The following is a 22,307-nucleotide window of genomic DNA, read 5'->3' on the forward strand; positions in this document are numbered from 1 at the left end:
AGCTGTTTAATCGCTTGATGGGAACAAAACTTTTGGGCAAGCACATTAAGTCTTTCCAAGTTCATTTTCATACTGCAATGCAACCAGTGGAAAGGAAACCAGTTGCTGTGTGTATTATAGAAAAACACAACTTCTTCTAAAGTAAGATTGACTTGGTCCGCTGAATAAAACTACCTGTGAGGCTTCCTGTAAAATCTATTTGCTGCTAGGCTGTCTTACGTTTATGTTATTGTACAACTGGGTGACAATTGCTCCACAGTTTAATTCTAAACAGTTCAAAATTGAGGAGCGCTGAGGGAAGGGGCTGACCTGCTGACCTGAATGCTACAGGTACTGCACCGAAAACTGATGTTGCAAACATTTAGTTTTAGTAAGTCTCAGTTCTGCAGCTGCCCCTACAACGTATACACCGTTGCATACAGAATGTATGTGACCCACTAACCAACTTTGACCTTCTTGCTTATACATTCATCACATTCCTCAGTGCAGAATGTGAGGTGTCATTGATCTGTTCTCTCTCTGCAGCTCAGTCATGTGACTGCAAAATGCAACTGGATGCAGCAGGACATCCTGATATTTTTGGCATGTTGCATTTGACATCCTGTATATTTTTGGCATGTTGCATTTGACATCCTGTATATTAGGACATACTGTACATTCAAAATGTAATTTTTACACCATATTTTAGAATGGCAGTATGCGTGTGCATGTTTGATTTTGATTGATTGATTTGATTGTGATTTTGGGCTGTATAAATAAAACTGATTTGATTTGATGTCTTTGGTTGAGTGTGATGCATTTTATCCTAATAATAATAATACCAGTACAAATTAGACTCTATACCTTTAAAAACTATGTAAAAAGCAGGGGTAAGTTTCCCGGAGAAGTCTGACGATGAAGATGTTGCATACGATAAGTGTTGTGTCTTAAGTATGTATGTTCGGGATTTTCTGATAAATCACAAAACAGTTTTCTTGAAAACTGGCTTGTGGAAGCGTTACCGTATCCACTGACACTGGTTAAGTGTTGCTTTTTTCATTAGAAAAAAGCATTTTTAAATGTGTGAGTTCCCTCCTGTGTCATCTAGCCGTGAATTCTACAGTAACCGTTATAAGTGCAACTTCTTTTCCACACAGTTTGTTTTGTGTTCTTGATTACGGATGTACTGAGGAGCATTATCGAGGCGAAAAAAGGACCAACACTGCCAAACATGTGTCGCCATTTTTGTGAAATGTTTTATGTAAAACATATAATAGGACTACACAGCTGGCATGCTACCAGTGTTAGCTAATTAGCCAATTGAACTGTACACCTAAAACTAATGTATAGATAAAGCTGTATTACATATGTCCATCAGTTAGCCAACTTCCTGTGGCACATAGTGCACACAGTCTGTCTGAAATAGAGTGCTGCAGGGATGACGTATTTTGGCAGGCTAACCTGCAAGTTAGCATCACCCTGCTACCCTCATCAAAAGCTTATGGGATTTTTGGACTGGAGTTTGGATTATTGCTGTAAATAAGCTCTGTGGCAACACGTTTACACACTTACACATTATATTCATCAAGATAATCTTCACAAATGAACACAATTTTCATTGTTACGAGCCTTAATGTCTTTGACAACCTCTGTAGTCTCAATTAGAAGCAACCGCCTTTTTTTATAGATGTCTAAACGCTTTTTAATTCACGTGTGGGACATTGACTGATGTATATTATGTGGTAGAACAAAACATGAAACTCTTTGTATGGTGGACTTTTCGCACACATTGGGGATCACTGAGTTTCCAGTAGTAGTTAAATGACTTCAGGGTGACTCTCATGGTGAAAGGAGGCATACAATTTGAAAATGCTGACATTTCAGGGACTAAAAAACATTGTGTTCTAGCTTGATGTTCATTAAATTGATCCAAGGATCCAGAATGAATTCGTCAGACTACTTTGTTAACCTGCAGACAGGGAGGCATCTAATCCTTTAATAGGAGCTTGAGCATAAAAATCCCTATAATTGGACTCAGTTTCACCACAACAAGGTTTCACTCCTAATCTGGTTGTTGTTATGGTGAGAAGGACTGTTGGCCTGAGCTGTTTGCTGTCATTATCTGAGTGGGTGAGAGCACAAAGCGGATGTGATCGGCGTTTGATTGAGGTCAAATCTCTTTCATGCATCTCTTTGCTGATAGTACCCGATACTCCTGACCTCCACACGGGCTGGCTGGTATCCAAAAGCTCAGGAGAGAGGTGTCAGGTCAGCGTGGCAACGTCCCAGAGCACCGGGCAGAGAATAAAGACATTTTGAGAGGAGGAGGAGATGAGAGGGGATATGGAGTGGCTGTGACAGGTGAGCTAATGGCTTTGAGAAAAAAAAAGGGCGCTGACGAAGGCGCAGGCTGTGATCTCTTTGTACAGCTTACACAGGGACAACTTATTAAAATGAGGAACGGATGCAGAGAGTAAATGAGTTGACCTAAATCCCCTAGGTCAGCGCCCCCCTCCCCATGGATGTGCGTGTGTGATGAGTCCACCCCTGTGCTGATTGACAGCCCCTGTCGTTGTCTAATAATGGTTTGAGTATTTTTCCCAGGCACTGAAAAACCCCCCTGTCCACAGGCTCGGCTGCTGGCTTTTACGTGTGGGGGTGAAATGTGTCCAGAAATGTGGAGCTTAAATGTTACCAGATGAGAGCGTTGCTGCCTTTATTGAAATGACTGATTAAAAGCCCAAATCATTTAGTTCTCATGTTATTTGTTTGACGGTCTTATCTCACTTGGTCATGAGTGCACTTTTACTTTGATGCCTATTTAAATGTCTTTATCACGAGAAAGATTAGCTCGGACCTTTCACACTTTCATGTTGGATGAAGGTTAAACAAGGTTTTATTAGTTAAACACAGAAACGTAGATGTTTGAATAACATTTATCTCAAAGACATTAAAAACTTCCAGCAGGTCAGTGAGTTCTAGTGGGGCAATATTACCAAGCTGATGTACTCAAATACTGTATTTCTGTACGATTTTTAGGGATTATTTAAGTATATTTAAGTATTGACATTTCATACTTTATACTTACACTCCAGTAGATTCTTCATAAGAAAATATTTGCTACTTTACATCTTTACATACAAAACATCAGTTTATAAAAAACATTTTGACTGCAGTGAGCATATAAATGTTAATTATGATAATATATAATAATCAGTGTTCTGGTCATTGAGCTACTTTCATACATATTTTTAATTAAAAAATTATAACGTGACAGTAAAAGAGTATGAATTAGTTGAGTTCATTACTTTATTTCCTCTTTTAATGTGACTTTGTTAGAACCGTATTGTTTCGTGTGTTAAGGAGGTTCTGTTTTCACCTGTGTCCAGTTGTTGATTGGTCAGTTTGTCAGCAGTACTGCACATAAAAACTGCCGGGCAGATTTACTCCTGGAACATTTTCTCATTTTCTTTCACATCGAAAGATGGGCATTTGTGTTAATTTCTCAGGGAATAATGTATGGATCTTGATTAAAACATAAAGCTGTATAAACTTGACTGGTATGTATAAGTGAGTACAGAAGACGACGGTTGGGCCTTGGCAGAGGTACGCGCTTTACTGAGTAGCATTCAATTTGTTCTGTTTCTGTAGAAACATTAAACGACTATATATGACAGCAGAAGGGCTGGTCAAAACCGTATGCAAAATATCTTTTATCTTCCAGCTTCAACTAGTTCACTACGACTACAACCAGCTGCTTACACATGAATGCTTCAGTAATAAAAATCCAGTATCAACCATCACTCAGCTTTTGACAAGCTGGAAAAACCAGACGGGAAGGAGACTCAACAAGCAACATTTCACAAATTGCATCTTTTAGAAGATGTTGCTATTCATTCATAACATTTTCAGTCCAGTGCTTCCTCACACCTGATGACAGTCCCGAGGCTGGACTGCTGAGAGAGAAGAACAAGTCATCAGATGCTATATTTAAGTTCAATTTTGAGCAGTGATTGAATGTAACCAATTACATTGACTCAGGTACTACAATAAAGCGCAGATTTGTGGTACTTGTACCACCTTAGTACATTTAGGAGGTACATATAGAACTTTTTGTCCAAGTACTTGTATTAAAAACTATACTGCATCAGATTCAATGTAGATTATCTTAAATAAAATCACTTAACATATAACTTATCAACATAATCAGGCAGGTTGAGAAGAAATTGATCACTGATGTACAGTGTAAACATTCATGTTCACATATGTATAGTTTAGGTTTGCTTGTATTTCTAATACTCAAGAACATTTGATATCAGATACTTTAAAGCTATGGATGACTTTCATATTTACCAGAGCAATATTTAAATTCTAAAGTGTGACATTTTAAGGTACTTGTGCTTTATTTACTTTATGTTATTTCCATGTAACACTTTCTTCTACTGTTTTACATTTTACATGCTTTTAATTGATCGGTGTTAATAAACAAGGTCTCTTTCAGTGGGACATTTCGTCATAACGTGGCCTCTTTGATACAAGAGTCACTCAGAGGTTACAACGATCATGTCGTCTAAAAAAAACCTTTGATGAACTGAGAAGCTTAACATAGGTCTTAGGGAGAGCGAACACAAAATGGAACGATAATTGTATCATCTGCTCTAATGGCAGCTATTACAACAATAGCGATGGTGACCTGGAGGTGCGGGGGGAGCGGCGAGGACGGGCCCTCCGCGCTGACCTCTGCTCGGGAAAGGGCAAGCTCAGGCAAGAGTCAGGGCGTCAGGGGGCTCGCCACCTCGTCTGGCACTCTGAACTCTCCATTCACAGCCTAACACAACAGCCAGGCATCACTGTGACCCTGTGGGTGTGGCACTCAACCTTTGCCTTAACCTCCTGACCGCCGGTCACAGCTGCAGCTGACCGGCTCGGGCGGGTCAGGGCACGGGGTCGGCTGGAAGGGGGGAGGAGGGATGGAGATGATTGAGAGATGAGGGAGGACGGAGGGATGAGTGAGAGGTTAAAGACTGAAGGGGGAGAGGAGTGAGATGGATTTTTAAAGGGCTGATACACCCAAATTGAAAATGATCTCAGATACTTCAATTTTGAGTTTTTTTTTTATCTCCACGTCCAATGCAGCCACTGTGAAAGGGATTTATTATTATTTTTTTTTTCCCGTGTTGATCACAGAATATAAAGGATGAGGTTGGTATTATTTTATATTTTTCACTTCAACAACAAATCGATGAAATTAATAGAACAAAAAAAGTGTTCATGTCTATATACTTTATCTTTTGATATTCATATTTTGTATTACATACAACAGTGTCACAAATACAACATTATAAACAAGAAGTTGCCTACATCTATACATGTACAGTCTTATTTCCAATTATTGTATATTTAGTTAATACAGGTGTTTTATTACTGTTGTTGAGTCAGTGTCAGTTGTGGACTACAAGTTTGAAATTGAAAAAGTTTGGAGGTGTGGTTAGAAAGAAGTGAAGTCCCTCCACCTCTGCAGCCTGGTACTCATCTCCCCTTGAAGTCAGCGACACAATGCTACATTAGCCACTAATAGCATTACTCTTGGATATATTGAGGGATCTGGATCTAGTGTTGGAGGCAGAGCCCTGAACATTCCTAGAAAAGCTGCTGAGACTTCCATTGGTTGAGCTGCTGAGGTTTTGCACTCTGCTAACTTCAGTGGGAATAAAATGATGTAATGGTTCAGCTCTTCTAGACTTTCCAAGTGTTGTCAGACTGATTGGCTGAAATTAAGACAATGAAAACGAGTCATTTGGCAGAGAGCTGTGATGCTCAGAAACATGTATCCACTGTTTTGCCAGCGTTGTCTAATGGGGAAACTTAATTGAAAAAGTCTTTTTGGGCCCATGAGCACCACGTGATGTTGTAATCACACAGTTTGGCCACTATGTGAAACTGGTTTCAAAGCCCAGCACTTCGGGACTTGAGCATAATGATGCATTCACATTCTCCTCAGGTGATCCCATTTCCCGAGTTGGGAGGTCCCTCTTCTGACTTTGGTGTGTTCATGTGCTTCATGCCAGTATGTGGGAGCATGGATGCCAAAAAGAAGCTGTTTTGCATTTTATTGCTCAGAATGTTGAAACAACGCATTGACAGCTGTTTCCAGTATTTGCGTGACCAGGAAGAGCAAAGAAGACGATACAATGAGTATACAATACATGACTTTGGTTTGGAGTATCTGACCATCAACCGATGACGTTATATTAAATCTGGACACAGTTTTAGAGGCAGCGCCCAATTCATGCCTATAAAAGCTGCTCAGTTTTTGAAGCCAAAAGCCAATTTAATCATGTGTCTCTGCTAGACTCGCCAAATTCTATTTGACCAAATGGCTCCAGACAGTGAAACGAGTCATTTTCAGGGTTTTGACACTCCAAGATATGTAGCCCTTGTCTTACAGACACTTCTTTCACAATGTAAGCATATGGAATAAGTATTTTCGAGCTGAAGTGCATAATGTGACGATGTAATCATACTGTTTAGCCGCTACGAAAACTGGCTTCAAAGCCGGGCACTCTTCCTGGGAGCTTGCCATCAACCTGATGTTTACTTTCGTCTACTTAGTTTCAGCATCACATGAAGTCAACTTGGAAACTCGTGTTCAAAAATGTTGTCAGACCTTCTGAGTCGTTGTTGGATTTCATTTCACTTGAATTTCCCCAGTCAGTAAATTTGTTTTTTCTATGTTTTACGACAGCAGATGAATGCACAGTAACACACCTAAATCTAATTCCTGACAGTCAAAACTGCATCATGGGTAATGTAGGCAGGAGGTTTTGACAAGAAAGAAGAATGCATGTAATATTAAAAGGCAACATATGTGGTTCTGTTGCATCGACTTTTTAAATTTAACCCTTCATTGTGAGTCCCACGATGCTATACAAATGCAAAAATTACTCACTGGAGAGCTCTTTGACTAGTTTGTTGTTAAAGCTTTTTGCTGGCTATAAGCAAAATGTACATCACAGCACAGTTTGGAATGTCAAATCATATAATGTCTTAATGTCATTGTCCAGGTTGCCACAGAGTCCTAAACGTGCTTGTTGGCTTATTCACTCTCATCTTAATACCGTCTGGCCTCCCCATCCTGTCTGTGACTGTCAGCCCTAGGAGTTTATTTTTGTTTTGTTTTTTATAACTTGAATCCAATCACTTTTTGAGCATGTTCGATTAAGAGAAATGGAAAAAGGGCAATACAGAGAGATCAAAATGGAGGGCACTATGTGAGTGCGAAGAAGACAAAAGGGCTGGCCGTACATTTTGTGTGCACATCATGTGCACCATTGTCCATCGGCCCCCATCCCCCTTTCGCGGAGCATTGTCATGACAGCTCGGCCGACCGGGAGCGGCTTCATAGAGTCGGCTTGGACGGGAAAAAGGACATGTGCGCTCTCGAGGTCAGTCCCTAGGTCCTCAGTGGGGTCAGTCCTTGAGTCAGCCTTTACACATTCATGACTGCATGACAGCTGTTTCTCTGAAATAAGGCATGTGTCTTGTGACGTGTGACTCCTGTTAGACAAGTTAAGCTCTGGAATCCAGTTTATTGGTGACTCTCAAAGGTTGGAAAGACAGAACTGTGAGTGATTTACATGTTCGACTGCCCTACATACTCTATATTTACCTCTCAAGAGTAAATGATGCCTGAACAGATATCTGTAGATCTTGACAGAGCAAATGGATGAAAACGTTTATGTCTCTTTACAAGGATAGAAAACTAAGTTAAGATATGACTTCTATACACATCTTAATAAAAAGACCAACCAGCTGTGCTGCTGTGTTATCAGGCTTCTGTTTGCTGCAATAACTTCATAAATCATTTTAAAAAATCACATGGCCTGAGTGAGCTGAATTGAGCAGGACGTTGCAGTTGATGTGGATATATTTGACTGACTCTCTGGCTGAACTATCACAGGACAGTCTCTTCCCTCCTCCACTCTGATGCCTCCCCTGCAGCTTTCGGTGCTCCACTCTGTTGGTGGTGACTCTCCGTCATGGCTGCCACTTTCTGCTCCAGCCGCCACACCTGCTCTCGGTACTTCCTGCGAATCTGCCGGTACGAACTCAAGGCTTTACTGGAATGGAAGAGGAGAGGATTTTACTACACGTCACAATGGCCCTACAGAGCTACTACTTTCGAGATGATAATGAACGAAGACATAATACCATTCCTGTGATACTTACCTGTGAGCTTGCGTGAGCCGAGCAATCTGCTCCCCGTTGTCCCTCCTGTGTGGGCTGTTGTCCGTCACAGCTGTGTTTATTGAGTCATGGACTAAAGCCAGCCGCTTCTTCAGAGCTTGTTCCCTGAGATCAGATGAAACACAGTGGTAGACAAAGTATCCAGGTCCTTTAAGTGCTAATGCCACACTGTCAAAATACTCAATTACAAGTAAAAGTCTTGCATTGAAATATGTACTTCAGTAAAGGTGTTATCAGGTAAATGTACTTTGTGTTTAAAATGAAAGTACTCAATGCAGAAAAATGTCTTCTGAGGATGTTATACTTTTATATATCATATTATTATTAAGTTGTAGTTCGTTGAAGTCAAGCTAGATTTGAATAAATAAGTATAACAACTAATGATTTTTATCTGTATGGCTCGATCAGCTGAATATTTTCCCTGATGTCGATCGATTGATTGATGTTTCCTGTCAGGATTCATATGAATCTAAAGATCTCTCCTTCACTAAAGAGTGGATGTGCTGGAAAGTGTGAATGGCTGTGCTTTAAATATTCGCTGTGCGAGGTCAGAGGAGACAAAGGATGTTCTCTGAAGCAACAGTGTGAAAGAACTGCGAGCCTTTAATGCCCATATACTGCATTTGTGCTGATAGCGTTCCTAAGCAACAGATAAAACCAGACAACAGACGTCTGAATGATTCATTTCCTGCACATCTCATCAGGAACCTTTATGTATCTGTGAGAACTTAATGTCTCCAGTTGAACTCACTGCATCGATTTACCAGGTGTCCTTGTAAAGACACTTTTATTGAATATGTTATATATAAGCTGCTTAATAGGTGCTTTTATTGTGAGTATTTCACAGTAACACATGTAGGTAAGTAACATGTTTTTTTTTTATGCATGGGCCAGACAAAATCAGCCCCCTGCAGCCTCAGTGTTTAAAAAAGCAGAGCAACGGCGTCTCACCTCTGCAGGACGGCCTGCAGCTCTTTCAGGATGGGTCGGGTCCGAGTGATGTCGCCATCAGCACCCAGTTTAGCCGCGCTTTCACAGAGTCTCTGAAAACAAAGCAATTAAAGAGGATTACATTTATCTTCTTACACCCCATTCAGTTCTGTATTAATGAACATGGTATACACAGTTATTCAAAGCCTCTGCGTCTGTTCCCAGGTAGAAGCAGATGAAAGAGCAGGAGGGAGGGGAAAGTACGGTATCTGTTTTCTTTACTCAAACGTAGCGCCATGTGATCTTCTGCTTTAGCACACTTTAACTAAAAATATTCATGGGACCGACAGAGAATAACACATGAGCATTTAATATCCCTGAAATTCACATTATAGACACCTTAACTATCTGCCTCTGTGACAAAGTGGCCTCATTTTCACACATGGACCATACACATTGCAGCCACATAGTCATGACCTGGTCTTGTTCACCTTGTGACTATCCAACATGTCACAGTTTAAAGGTAAAAAAAACAACAACTGACGCTTTGGGATGGCGGCTGGACCCTCCTATAATCCCAGCAGCAGTTTTTGATGAGTTGGGAATGAAGCTCAAAAATCCACTTTTCTTATTAATAGGACCTTTCGCTGAAGAATGATTCTGACACTCACAAATGGCTTCATTCTAATAAGCTTAAGAGAACTGAAGAGGTTAAAGTGCCCTATACAGTAGCATAATTATTTTTATTTAATTTAAGATTATAGTTTTTTTTCAAATTTTTAAAATCAGTCATTTCTATTCAGTCATATTTCTTGAGCTTCACAGCAAAACAGCATTGCAGCAATCTCCTAATGAAACTGAAGTGGATTGCAACTTTTTTTTAAATGTAAAAATATGACCCAAAAACCCCCCTAAAGACAAAATAGCTCTGTAGAGCCGGTCCGTAATCCAGGTTTCCTGAATTGAAATTTGATTGCAGTAGAGATGTTGTGCTCCCTCTTCAGACGGAGTGTGCGCTAATGCTATTAGCTTAACAGCTACAGTGACAATCTGAGCTTGAAAAGAGGAATAAATATCATCTTTTCAAAATCATTTTGGGATTTCGTAGCTTCTGGAGACTTGAATTCCACCAGACGAGCTGTGTGGAGCCATTTTATGTTTTTGTTTTTAACAGTTGTTTTCTGAACATTTTAAAGCAAGTCCCCATTTAACCTCTATTTTTTGGATTTTTTGATTTCCCACCTTGATCATCACTTTCGATTCATCATATTTGTCTATCTTAGTGGACCTACTGATCTCAAGGTATGGAGAAGATGGTGCAGAAAGCAACATAATCACTCATGCTGTAAGTAGACGCCATGTTATTTTGATTGACAAAGCTAAAGGGATGAAGTAAATCAGTCTGTAAAATCAAACAAAGGGATATTTGGTCAGACCACGTGCAGACAGATAAAATCTCTGTTCCTTTAAACCATCTAAAAGACCTATCGAGGAAGAAAAGAAACCAGTTTTTGAGGACATTTGAACCCTTAAGGCACCAGAGTGTGTGCAGCCGTATTTCTGATGCCCTGTGTGTGCAGTCATAGCTAATGTGTGAAGCCGATGTTCAGTTCTTTCTCATCTGGCGGTGACGGAGGTGTGCGGTGCGGTATGAATCTGTGCTGCGGCGACAGGACAGCCCAGAAGAAGACCTTGTAGAACCGAAATATCCCTCTTGGCCTGGAGGGATTCTGCTTTGGTAGATGTGTGATTTCCCATGTGGGACACCCAGATTTGAATCGGGTCTGCCACAGTAGACCAACGTCCTGCTCCCTCTTGCTCGTTTCACCTTGACTTATTTGAAAATTAAAAAGAAAAAAGCCTCCGTTGCTGCTGATGGAGGTGGTCCTACCTGTTGTTCGGTCTTACAGTCCTCCAGCTCTTCTCTGAGGCTTTCTGGAACGAAAGCTCCAGCCGCCTCCTGGGCCTTCTGGGCCATTAAACTCCACTCCAGACACCGCAGCTCCTTCTCCTTGAGGCGGATGAGAGCTCGCAGATCTGACATCTCCTCCTGAACACAGAGTAAAACCATACATCACTGTGTTTAAATAGTCTATCACACAAACAGCACAAGTGAAGTTAAAACCTGTGATGAAACTTCTTCCATCACAGATTTTGCAGGTTTTAACTCCATTTGGTTCTGGTGTGGGCCGTTATAGGCGGACTTCCAACTGGGAAGAGTAGGAAACAGCTTAGTCTAAAGGTAACACTATGCACCAACCAGCACCCTAAAGGTTCACTTATCGACATGGCATATCTAGTTTGTTTAATTCAAGGCAAATTTTGTTTTTACATGGAGTTATATGCAAGATTGTATCTGTCCAGAAGAAGTAGAACATACTGGCTGGTAATCCCATGATGGCCACAGGAAAATGTTATCTTTCTTTTGAATTTTCGCTCTGATGCAGAATTAAATCTGCAAAGTAACTTGTACCTAACCTTATCAAATAAATGTAGTGAGGTAGAAAAAAGTGCAGTATTTCCTCCAAAATGCAGTGGAGGTACAAAGTAGCAAAAAATGGAAACACTCAGCTAAAGAACTAAAATTGTACTTTCTCAGCCCTCATACTTGAGTGCTTGAGTAGAAGGACGTGGTTACATTCCAGCAGTGCTCATACATGTACTTTATATGACCTCAGAACACTGTGTTTTGGCATTGTGAGCTAAGTGTAAAGTTATGTCGTAAAAAAAAAGAGTTTCCCTCTAAAAATTCACCTCAAAACAACTTGACAGTCGACTCTTACCCTGACAGAGATGAGTTCATAGAAGAGGGAGGCTTTCTCTTTCTTGGTATCTGAAGGTTTGGCGTTATCTTTAGTCACATGTCCTCCCCTCGATCCGGCCTGGTGACCAGTTTCTGGGCTCATTCTGCCCTCAGCTCCTGTGCTCTGCTTAGGTAGACAAAGGGCCGCCCGGTCACTTTTAAGGCGCTTGATTTTCTGACGGAGAACAGCCTCTCGCTCCACCGGCTCAGGCGTCCTGGGGGGGGGGGTTTACAGGCCACAGTTCACTGAATCATCCCTGATAGCTTTTGAAACATTTAGTCAATATCGATCTTTAGTGGTGGAGCGGGATGATTCATGCAGTATTTATAAACTTTCCCTCTTTATCTATTTTTGCTCTCAGTCTGACCTACAGCCATCACTGACACATGTTTTCCTTTCCACCCATTCCTCTGACTGTGCTTTGAATGTACAAAGAGTGCTTTAAAGTATCACCTCTGGCCCGGGTGACTGTGTCTTTCCGTCTCCTCTGTGACCCCTGCTGTTGAGAAGGAGGTGGACAGCTCTTCAGCTCCCATGTTCCTGAGCGGGGCTGATGAACTGTCGGGCGGCTGCCTGTCACCGGCTGCCTCTGATTAGAGGAGAAACTGTGAGCCCTCCTGTGTATCTGTGTGTGTGTGTGTGGCATGCATACCAACTGTATACGTATGTGAAGGGATGCGTGCCCTTAGTTGTAAGTATTATTAAAACATGGTATTCAAACACCTGCTGAGTCTGTCTGCAGAGGAATGCTTTGCTGCTTCTTGGCGTCATAAAGTGACAGCAGCTCGCTGTAGGCCTCCTCGCACTCCTCGCTGTCAATCACAACCACAAAGACAAAATATGACCTCACTGGGGGAGAAGAACCTAAATTAATACTGTTAGACTGCTGACGTGCGCACATTGAATATTTAGACACACGTCAAAGGACGTTTTCGGATGCGGAGTATGCGTGCAGACAGGCCTTTGTGCTGTGTGTCAGGTGTGTTTTAGTGTGCGTACCAGTATGTGAGAGCCATCTGAAGAGCAGAGCAGTCGGCCTCAAGTCTGTTCAGTGTGAGACTGATCTGTTCGGACTCTCCCTTCCTTCGCTCCAGAGCTGCAGTCAGACGTTCATTTTTGGCCCGCAGCCTTTCAATGCACCTGAGACGATGAGGGAGGGGATGAGGAGCGTTAAAGACGAAATGTGCGACATCTCCAAAGCAAAATGTCCAAAAAAGACCAGACCTTTGTTGAGTTGTGTCTTTACATTATTTGAAATATGCACCAGAATGAAAGAAATGGTCACTGTTTTTGTTTGTTATTAAAAATGTGAAATGCCTCACGAACGATACTCAACCAAAACATGGCTATTCAATGAGTGTAATGTAAGCAGCCCTCCTCAGACTCACCTGTTCAGACGCTCTGTCTCAGACTCCAGGCTGATGGGGCTGGGACAAGGACTGCATGAGTTAACAGACCCCAGAGGAGAACCATCCACACCCAAAGACAGAGTTGTTACAGCTCTGGCTGTTCTCCTGTGAAGTAAAGGTGAGCCAGGGAAAGGAGGAGAGGCCCAGTCTGGACTGAGAGCTCCAGACGTGGACCGATAGGAGGGAGAGCGACTGCCAGACCTCCAGGCTTTATGGAGACCAACCAGCTGAAGGATGAGAGATAGGAGTTGTGTTTATTCTTGTCTGATCTCATGAGACGTGTTGAATTACCACATGTTTGTGGTATTTAGGCTTCTAAATAAAAGGTGTTCATTTCAGCTAACAAAATAGAAGCTTGAGGTGATCCTCCTGGTCTGATATCATACAGAATCAACCACATGAATTTGGATGTCTAACATCACTATATCTCAAATCTCTGAGCCACCAACAAGTCGGTCAAACTGAATCAGTACCTGATTGTACATAATGTACTTACACATCTTAAATCAATTCATGTTTTTGGCACCTTTATATATAACTAACAGCAGAGCCTTCCCCACCTTGTTCTTCTCCTCCTCCAGCTGGCTGATGGTGCTTTGCTCCTCCATGCTGCCTCTGAGGGCAGAATCATACTTCTCCAGATCCAGGCAGTCCTCCTGATGCTGGTCCTTCAGATGGCCTGGTGGGCATTTAATCCCAAACTCTCGTTCCATGTCCTCCAATATCTGCAACCAGAGAGCCAACATTACTATTACTATCCTTATACTTACTATATTATGGGAGTCTAAAGATAGCCTGAACAATAACATATCTTAGTCCTCATATGGACTCATTTAAACTCAGACAGACACAGCAATACTAAACCTCTATGTGACATTTTGGGGGATTTATAGTATTTCAGTCAGAGTTTATGAAACAGAGTTAGTATATCTGTGCATTGACTGACTCACAGTCATGGAGACATCTGAGTCTCAATGTGCACCAACGCCTCCACGTGCTTGTTGCGTCGACACATTTGACCAAACTGACTAGAACTTCATTTTTATTAGTTAGTTAAAGTTATTTCATTTCTGAAGTACACAGTGTCGTTAAAGTTTTTATTTTATCTCAAGTAACTGAAATGTTTTTTTACAACTAGTTTTTAGTTAAATTTCAGTTAACTATATTAATCTGGATTAAAAGATTGTGAAGATACAGATGATTAGGCTGTCATTAAACTTAAAACTTCCGTTGAATTTTCAGCTGTAACAACAATTCAAACACATCAAACTGTCATCAGAATCTTTTCTTCTTTCTTTCTTTCTTTCTTTCTTTCTTTCTGTCTTTTTATGAAAAACGTTTTAATACCTGAGTGGCCTTAACCCAGCTCTCCTGAGCTGCTCTCAGGTGTTCTTGGTGCTTGTCCTGGTCAGAAGCTGTGATGGGGGCGGCCCAGGACCTTTTACAGCTGATCGAGTCCTCCACTGATGATAAAACCTCCTGGAGTGTAGTCCACATTACACCACCACCCCCTAGTGGGAGAAAAGTATAGACACAGTTTATCATATAACATGAAGTGAGGGGCAGTCTAATTCTACCTAGAATAGCCTCAGTATATGAATGAAATAAAAATGGATGTCGCCCGCTTTTCTTGCAGTCTTTTACAGACTAGAGTGAATATCTAAAATAATACATCATTTGCTCTTTTGGACTCAGAAATTCTTGTTGGAGGAATGTTCACCTGTAGTACAGGTGCACAGCATCCAAAAGACATGTTCTGATGAATAAAGACAAAGTTATGCTCAACCTCGGCTGGTCAGTGAAGGTTTGGATGTGGCGGCAGAGGCTGTGTTCCTCTCTGGGCTGCTTCTCGCCAGCCGGTGGGACAGCAGGTCTGGGACCAGAGGCCTTGATGGTCCTGGTGGTCTAAGATCTCCTGGTTCACTGGAGAAAACACAGCATTCACATGTTTGTTAATTTGTGTTTATTCTGAGACTATAGCTATAGGCAGAGCAACATATAATGCATATTGATTGAAAATATGTAAGAACAAACAGCAAACACTTTTTCAGTCCATTCATTCAGAGCCATGTCGTCGCTCATGTTATTCACTGACGCTACCTCGGTGCCTTTAATGAGCCCATCTTCTTGTTCAGTTCAGCGATGATGTTGAGCAGCGTGCCCACCTCAGCTTCACACTGGGCCAGTTCTGCTGGTGAAGGCTCGAGGTTTGACGTGGGGTCAGAGCCCTCGGGGTCAAGGGTCAGATGGTCGATCGGTGTCATCACCTCCCTGTAACACTCTGATCCAGTATCTAGACTGTCACATCTGACCAGGCTGAAATCCTGCAAGAGACATTAGCATTCATTTTCATCGATGTGTTTGTAAAGAGTCGTTTTCCTTCAGTCATACACATACAAGTGGACCAATATGCACACATTCATCCAATGAAGAGTGGCTCTTCAAAATATCCCTCAGTATTTATTCACATCTGTCCACAACACAGAATCTGTTAAGCCCTTGTAGCAGACATTGTTGCTGCGGCTATTGTTTTAAGCAGCGGAAAAGGAGGAAACTAAAACATCCTGAGATCCAACTTCCTGCCCAGCAAATATTTGTGGACCAAACCATCTTTTGTTTTTCCACAAAGAATGTCGGCTAAATGCCTAAAACATCAAATCAGAACTTCTATTCTGCCATGAGCTACATGTAGTCCCTCTATGAAATATGCCAAAATGACAATGAATGGAAGACCTATATGTTGCTAACATTGTGCAAACCATATATACATATTTTGAATTCTTGATCCTGTAACACATTCACTTTACCCACCTATTTCAATACAGACATGCAGAAAGGCTTTTTAATCCGACCATGCACTGAGCAAAAAGCAAAGAAACACTTTCGGTCACAATAGAAACACTCACATTTACATTATGTAAAATGCATATGTATGTATAATAAACAGATACTTAAGCATTTGCCAAATTTTCTGAGTAGAAATATGATAAGTGACATATTTTCAAGACAAATCATTATAACTTACCTCCATAGTTCTTGATCCTGATGTCTGCAGCAGTGATTTAGTTCCTCATGTGACTGTTCACCGCCTGAAGTAAAACATTTTACTGAAACGAAAGAATGTTTTCGTCAGTCCTGTTATTTTGTTTCGTTGTGCTATATTTTCCAGTAGTTCGTCAGTTGCTGCTGCACTCAGCTCTCTGCATGTCTGCCAAACAGTGTTTAGTGTGATGAATGAAGTAAGTGGAAAACACTCAGAAAGTCATCCCCACCCATTCCCCGTCGCTTTGAGTCCTTTCCTGTTTTGTCCACAGTTAGCTTCCATGCCTTTCTAATAGTAGAATATCTCTAAAATAAACTCTGGATACACACTGGAGCTGCTCTGTTAGTATGCACAAAGTTGTTATGTAATAACATAATCAGTTTTGACTATGGCTGTGAGTTAATACATAGTTTAAAGGATTTTTATTGCTTTCTCCCTGTTTAAGACAATTTCAGCTGTATTAATTGGGCTTTTCTGAAAGTTTTAAGCCGACGAGCTGGCTGTACCAGATTCTTCAGAATGGCACTGTGTGCCCTTTTAAAGTTAGGATGTGGTTTTTCATTTGATCTTGTGATACAACGCTCCATTTTTTTTTTTTTTATCTTGGTGAGAGGCTCTGTTTACTGGGCAATACAAATGAACGAAAGCAATCTACTCTACTAAAAAGCAGAACAAAGCAAACATGAAATAATATAAAAATAGAATAATATAAAGAAAAACAACCAAACTTCCTGGAGACAATCTAACTGCAAAGGATACAAGCATAAAATGCAAAGGAATGCTGCGCAATACAAATATATGTAGGATAAACAACATGCATTTGAGTCTTATTTACTCATGTATTTATTTATTATTGTTATGTATGTATGTATGTATGTATGTATGTATGTATGTATGTATGTATGTATGTATGTATATCTAATATATTGAATTGATTTTTTTGTTTATTTGTTTTTTGACTGCTACTACAACAGGCTTTAAAGCCTATATTTAACACTATAACTAGATGGCTGCTGAGAGGAAGGACTGAGATGCCGGAAGTGTGACTTTCCTCAATAAACTCCATTACCCATAATGCTCCGACTCCTCGCTTTCCCGGATTCGATCATTTCCGGCAAGGAAGTTATCCGATCAAAACAAATGTTAAGTCGCCGCTGAAATATTTCTGCAACTTTCAATGAGTTTAATTTTATTTGAATCGTAGAAAATTCGCAGTTACCTACCAGGTAAGTCTCCTTGAGCATTTTAACATGTAATACGTTTCGAGTCGTCTGCTTTGCTTTGATTAATCTTAAAGCTAATGCTAACAGCTCTCGTTGCTACTGCGCTGTCATCAAACATCAGCAGCCCCTCTGCGCTAGCCACATGAACTCACTGTCTGACTGTGCGGACGCTTTTATACAAGAATTTCTATCCAAACCATTCTCATTTGAAGCTAAAACACTTTAGTGTTGTTGTTAAAGTTAGCCCCACATTGCACCCTGTGTTCATACGGACAGAATCGCAGCTTTATTAGGTACCTTTGTCTATTCTTTATGGGCATGAAAGTGTGAATACGATATATAGTTAGTATAGATAACTGGGGTGGGCAGGTGTCATTTTAAGCATCATGTAGCTTTCTTATTGGATCAGGGTTGATATGAAAAGGTGACTCTTGTTTAGATTATTAGGATTTATAGACAGTTATCCAGCTGGTGTTTTTGAGAAGTCATAGTGGAGAGTCAACTAGGTCAATTCAAATAGTATTTACATTTTGATGTCATATGATTCAAGCCATATGTAAATGTAGAGGACATCTTTGGTTAAAAGTGTGGTTAAACTGTGTCTCATCATCTCTTCTTTAGCAGCTTGTGTATCCATGGAGACCCCAGAGCCAGGCCCTGCAGATGGAGAGGAGCGTCTGGTGGAGCTACGGCCTCGGACCCGCTCCAACCCTGAAGGTGCTGAAGACCGTCGCAGCAGCACAGGCAGCCTCGGTGGAAACAGCAACCCCAACATATCTCAGCCCGCTGTGGGAAGTCGAGTTGAAGGGGAGGGGGAAGCTTCAACCAGCGACAGTCCTCCGAGTTCCACCACCACAACCGTCTCAGCCGCTGCAGCTCAGACTGTAGCCCCTGTTGCTGTAGTGACAGCAGCGGCAGCAGCCGGGGCCACAGTGCCACTATCCACTGCTGCTGTTGCAGCCAAAGACAGGCCGAAGCCCACACAGCAGCAGCCCACATTGACAACACCTGTGCCTCCGCCAGCAGAGTACCAGCTCAGAGTTCCTCGTGTCAACTGTCCAGAGAAAGTGGTAGGACCACAGTAAAGTTGTTATTTGGAAGACTTACTTTCATCATAAAGCGTTTACTACTAACGTTGTCTTCCTCATGGCAGATCATCTGCTTAGACCTTTCTGAGGAGATGTCTTTGTCAAAGTTGGAGTCTTTCAATGGGTAAGCTGGAGTAAAGTAAAGTTTTATAGCCCAGGGCTAATGTTTCATTGTCACACCATCTTAATTTGACTCTCTCTCCATTTAGGTCTAAAACAAACGCCCTGAATATATGCCAGAAGATGATTGAGATGTTTGTCCGAACGAAACACAGGATTGACAAACGCCATGAGTTTGCTCTGGTGGTGGTCAATGATGATGCTCTGTGGGTGAGTACAGAAATGTTATAATCTGCTCCAGATGTTACGTACTGTGCCTTATCATTACATCTCTGCAACATGGATCCTGTTATTTCTGAGTATCGTCTTCCTTCTTCTCTTATGCCTCAGTTATCAGGCTTTACCTCTGATCCCAGGGAGCTTTGCAGCTGTCTGTATGACCTTGAGACCAACATGTGCGACTCCTTCAGTATCCTTTTAACTGTAAAAGTAACTCTTCAATAAAGATAAATGTCCTACTGTGAAGTGATACCTGGTGTATTAAAGACATTTTAGTTGTGAAGTTTCAGTCTTAACTGGCCTGTGTAGACCTGGAAGATCTTCTTAATGTAATGTAAGTTCTTTCTGATTATAAGCCTTTTCAGTTTATTAAGATACAAAAAACGTTACACAGAAGTGTTTACTGAAGGTCATCTCTTCTTCCTCTGTTGTCTTTGTAGTCGACAGAAGATCGAGCTGCCATTGATGGAGAATGTTCAAACCATCCCTCCTCCGTATGTGGTACGGACGGTGCTCATCTACAGCCGTCACGCAGGACAGCTTCAGTTTAACCCTTCTGAGGCTGTGAGTGTAAGTACGAGACCTGCCGAGACGTCCCTCTTCCAGTCTTAGTTTGCTGCTTTTAGGAGTACACTGACTTTACACTGAATTGAAAATCTTTCTTGTGTTGGTGTCCTGCCACAGAAAATGCTGCAGTCACCATATTTCTTCTTTGATGTGGTCTACCTACACAACGGGGTGGATGAGCAGGGGGATGAGACCAGCTGGAGGGTAAGTAAATAAGCTGATGAAGGGATGATTATTGGTTTTGATTGTACACTGAGATTAATGTTGTTGTTTGGCTCAAATTTGTTTGGTGTGGTGTATCATTACTTACTATTAACTTGTGTTTCTTCCTGTGTGAAAAAACCTTCTTATAGAACCCCTGATAGGTCAGAGTGGGAATCTTTTATGGTACCTTTCAAATGCTTTTTTATTCCCACGATAGTAACCTGTGTTGTGATCTAGAAAAGGACAGGAAAAGAAAATATATGTTTTTCTTCGTCCTGCTCCTTTAATTATTGAATGTGAATGAATGTGCGAACAAATCTGTCATATCTGAAAGAAGCAAGTTTAAATCTGGTAAAGCTTAACGATGCTTTCTTGGCTAATGTTAATAGAAGCAGTAAGGTTACAGTGTAGCTGCCGTAGCCTTCTCCATAGCATCATAGATTCAACCACAAATGCAGCCATAGTGTGAGCAGTGATAACCATATCCAGTGCCACAGCTTCAACCAGCACAGCCAAGCAGAGCAGCTGCAGCTGTGCTCACAGCCATGTACAGTGTCACCTCTGCTCTCTGTAATATCTGCACAGTGTTTCCCTAACCTGTCAAGAAACTCAGAAGTAGTTCAGAAAAGTTTTCCCAACATGACCCGTTTGTCAATTCCGTACTTTTCTGTATTGGCAGTGAATTAATTTCAGTGATTCTGTCCATCTTCCTGAGCTTGATCAGTGCGGAGGGATGTTGTTAAAGCCTCTTTAATTATAACAAAAGATGTATTATCTGGATATTACTCTACGTGCTCCATTTCAACCATGTGGTATGTTTTCTGTCTCCAGGACAACTACACCTCTTTCTGCAACCTGGACTCAAAGGGCATGTGCTACCGCTTTGAGGTTTCCCTGAGTGGACCTGCCATCGAGCTGCACAACTGCATGGCCAAACTTCTGGCTCACCCATTACAAAGACCTTTTCAGAGCCATGCGTCTTACAGTCTGCTGGAGGGGGAAGACCCCCAGGACATTGAGGCAACAGTCTAAAATGACACACTCACAAGGCCCTGTTTCTGTGAAATCACACTGTAGTTCATCAGAAAAGTGTACACCTTTATTACTAGGTTTTTTTCCCGTAACCGCCGTTGAGCAATAATGCTATCTGGAAAATGTAGGGAAACCAGACTTTCTAAAGAAAAAAAACACACATTTCTATTAAATCTAACCGTTTAGTCTCCATAGAAGAATAAATGAGTCATTGATTGTTCCGAACTGGGAAGGACAGGCTAACAACCGGATCATTTTATGATCCGATTGTTAGACAGTAACCCCTAACCCTGCTGGAGGTCTCCAGAGGATGAGATGACTGTCAGAGAGTCCAGGAACAGGAAGTAGAGGGACATGATAATGGAAGAATTTAAAAAAGGATTACACAATGGTTAAAGCACTAGGCTAGTTAAACTAACTCCCTCATCATCCGTTTGGTTCATTCAAATCTTAGACCACACTGATCTGTCTGTAAGTCTTAAAGGGTAAAAATCAGTGCAAACCTGGGACAATTTTCCATAGTTGGCCTTCTGAAGCTTTGATGTAATGACCTTTAATGTGACACATGTTCTGTAACATTGCCTTTCCTTTTAGTTGGTATTTGTCACCTTTTGTTGCCTGTTTTTTTTAAATGTATTTTCTATTTTATAAGGTTGTCAATCATTAGTCACTCTTGTATGATAGACAATGAAAGAATGTACAGTAATGTCTCTTTTGACAATGATCTCTGTGGCACTGATGGATCGATTGATTGTGAAAAAGGCCCCTCGTACTGCCAGCTTAGCTGCACTTGAAACACATTGTACAGACAAGCTTTTTGAAGCTGTTTCTGGATATTAAAAAAAAGGCATGTTTAATCTTCATATGTGCTTTCTGGGGTTTTGTCAGAAGATGGCAGCAAATCCCCTCTAGAGATGACTGAATTCAAAGAGTTTGTCAGAAACCCACTGTGCTCCATTACGATTAGAGAATAGTCAAATTTATCTGAATAGTTAAAAAAAAGTATTAAATACAACTATTTTTGGTCTGTGGTGTGAATTTTGATGGATGTTTAGACGTTTAGCTCACTGTTTCAGTGTAAATCTCCAGACAACTCCACTGTCAGTCTTCATAATCAGTGTCTAATTCCTGAATCTGCAGACCAATGACAGCATGATTAAGCAGTTAATGCATCTACCAATGAAAACCTTATCTGTTATCCACCATATATTAACTCAGAGCTGAAGCTTTCTTTTCCTTTCACCCTAAAGGTGTCTGGTCTGTTATCTTAAAGAGGTGTTTTTATCTCAGTATGTGAGTGTTTGGTTTCCTGTTTTCGTTCAGAAGTCGATCCAGCGTCTGTCCCGACTCCTGATAGTCACTCATGTTCTGTCACTCTGACATAAATTAGTTTTCTCTCCAGTGAGGACAGATTGTCAGGGAGACAATGGGGAGCAGGAAAA

At 41.2% G+C, this 22,307-nt stretch overlaps 2 protein-coding genes across 3 annotated transcripts; one reads left to right on the forward strand and one right to left on the reverse strand.

The window, feature by feature from the left end:
- Positions 1-5,247: 5,247 nt before the first annotated feature.
- On the reverse strand, positions 5,248-16,621 carry ushbp1 (Usher syndrome 1C binding protein 1). The gene is made up of 14 exons (XM_030432153.1): positions 16,395-16,621; positions 15,470-15,693; positions 15,156-15,292; positions 14,717-14,880; positions 13,930-14,094; positions 13,349-13,596; positions 12,960-13,100; positions 12,684-12,772; positions 12,414-12,549; positions 11,940-12,174; positions 11,048-11,206; positions 9,178-9,269; positions 8,209-8,331; positions 5,248-8,099 (listed from the first exon to the last, which is right to left on the reverse strand). The coding sequence occupies exons 1-14, from the start codon at positions 16,398-16,400 to the stop codon at positions 7,934-7,936; spliced, it is 2,085 nt and encodes a 694-aa protein (XP_030288013.1). The 5' UTR covers positions 16,401-16,621; the 3' UTR covers positions 5,248-7,933.
- Positions 16,622-17,482: 861 nt separating this feature from the next.
- On the forward strand, positions 17,483-21,728 carry babam1 (BRISC and BRCA1 A complex member 1). Of its 2 annotated transcripts, none has more exons than XM_030434552.1 (9): positions 17,483-17,638; positions 18,260-18,705; positions 18,789-18,847; positions 18,933-19,053; positions 19,174-19,252; positions 19,372-19,396; positions 19,503-19,632; positions 19,747-19,833; positions 20,665-21,728. In XM_030434552.1, the coding sequence occupies exons 2-9, from the start codon at positions 18,271-18,273 to the stop codon at positions 20,863-20,865; spliced, it is 1,137 nt and encodes a 378-aa protein (XP_030290412.1). In that variant the 5' UTR covers positions 17,483-17,638; positions 18,260-18,270; the 3' UTR covers positions 20,866-21,728. The 2 variants fall into 2 exon arrangements, with proteins under 2 accessions (XP_030290412.1, XP_030290411.1); XM_030434551.1 differs by having other exon boundaries at positions 17,488-17,638; positions 18,257-18,705.
- Positions 21,729-22,307: the final 579 nt, after the last annotated feature.

Source organism: Sparus aurata, chromosome 11, assembly GCF_900880675.1.
Source record: "Sparus aurata chromosome 11, fSpaAur1.1, whole genome shotgun sequence".
Lineage (NCBI taxonomy): Eukaryota > Metazoa > Chordata > Actinopteri > Spariformes > Sparidae > Sparus > Sparus aurata.

Coding starts and splice junctions, on each gene's coding strand:
- ushbp1 (XM_030432153.1), bottom strand. Junction 11,207..11,939: donor ATGAACTCATCTCTGTCAGG/GTAAGAGTCGAC, acceptor CTCTGTGTTCAG/GAGGAGATGTCAGATCTGCG. Junction 8,100..8,208: donor CGGCTCACGCAAGCTCACAG/GTAAGTATCACA, acceptor CTTCCATTCCAG/TAAAGCCTTGAGTTCGTACC.
- babam1 (XM_030434552.1), top strand. CDS start 18,271: ATGGAGACCCCAGAGCCAGGCCCTGCAGATGGAGAGGAGCGTCTGGTG. Junction 18,848..18,932: donor AAGTTGGAGTCTTTCAATGG/GTAAGCTGGAGT, acceptor CTCTCCATTTAG/GTCTAAAACAAACGCCCTGA. Junction 19,054..19,173: donor TCAATGATGATGCTCTGTGG/GTGAGTACAGAA, acceptor CTTATGCCTCAG/TTATCAGGCTTTACCTCTGA.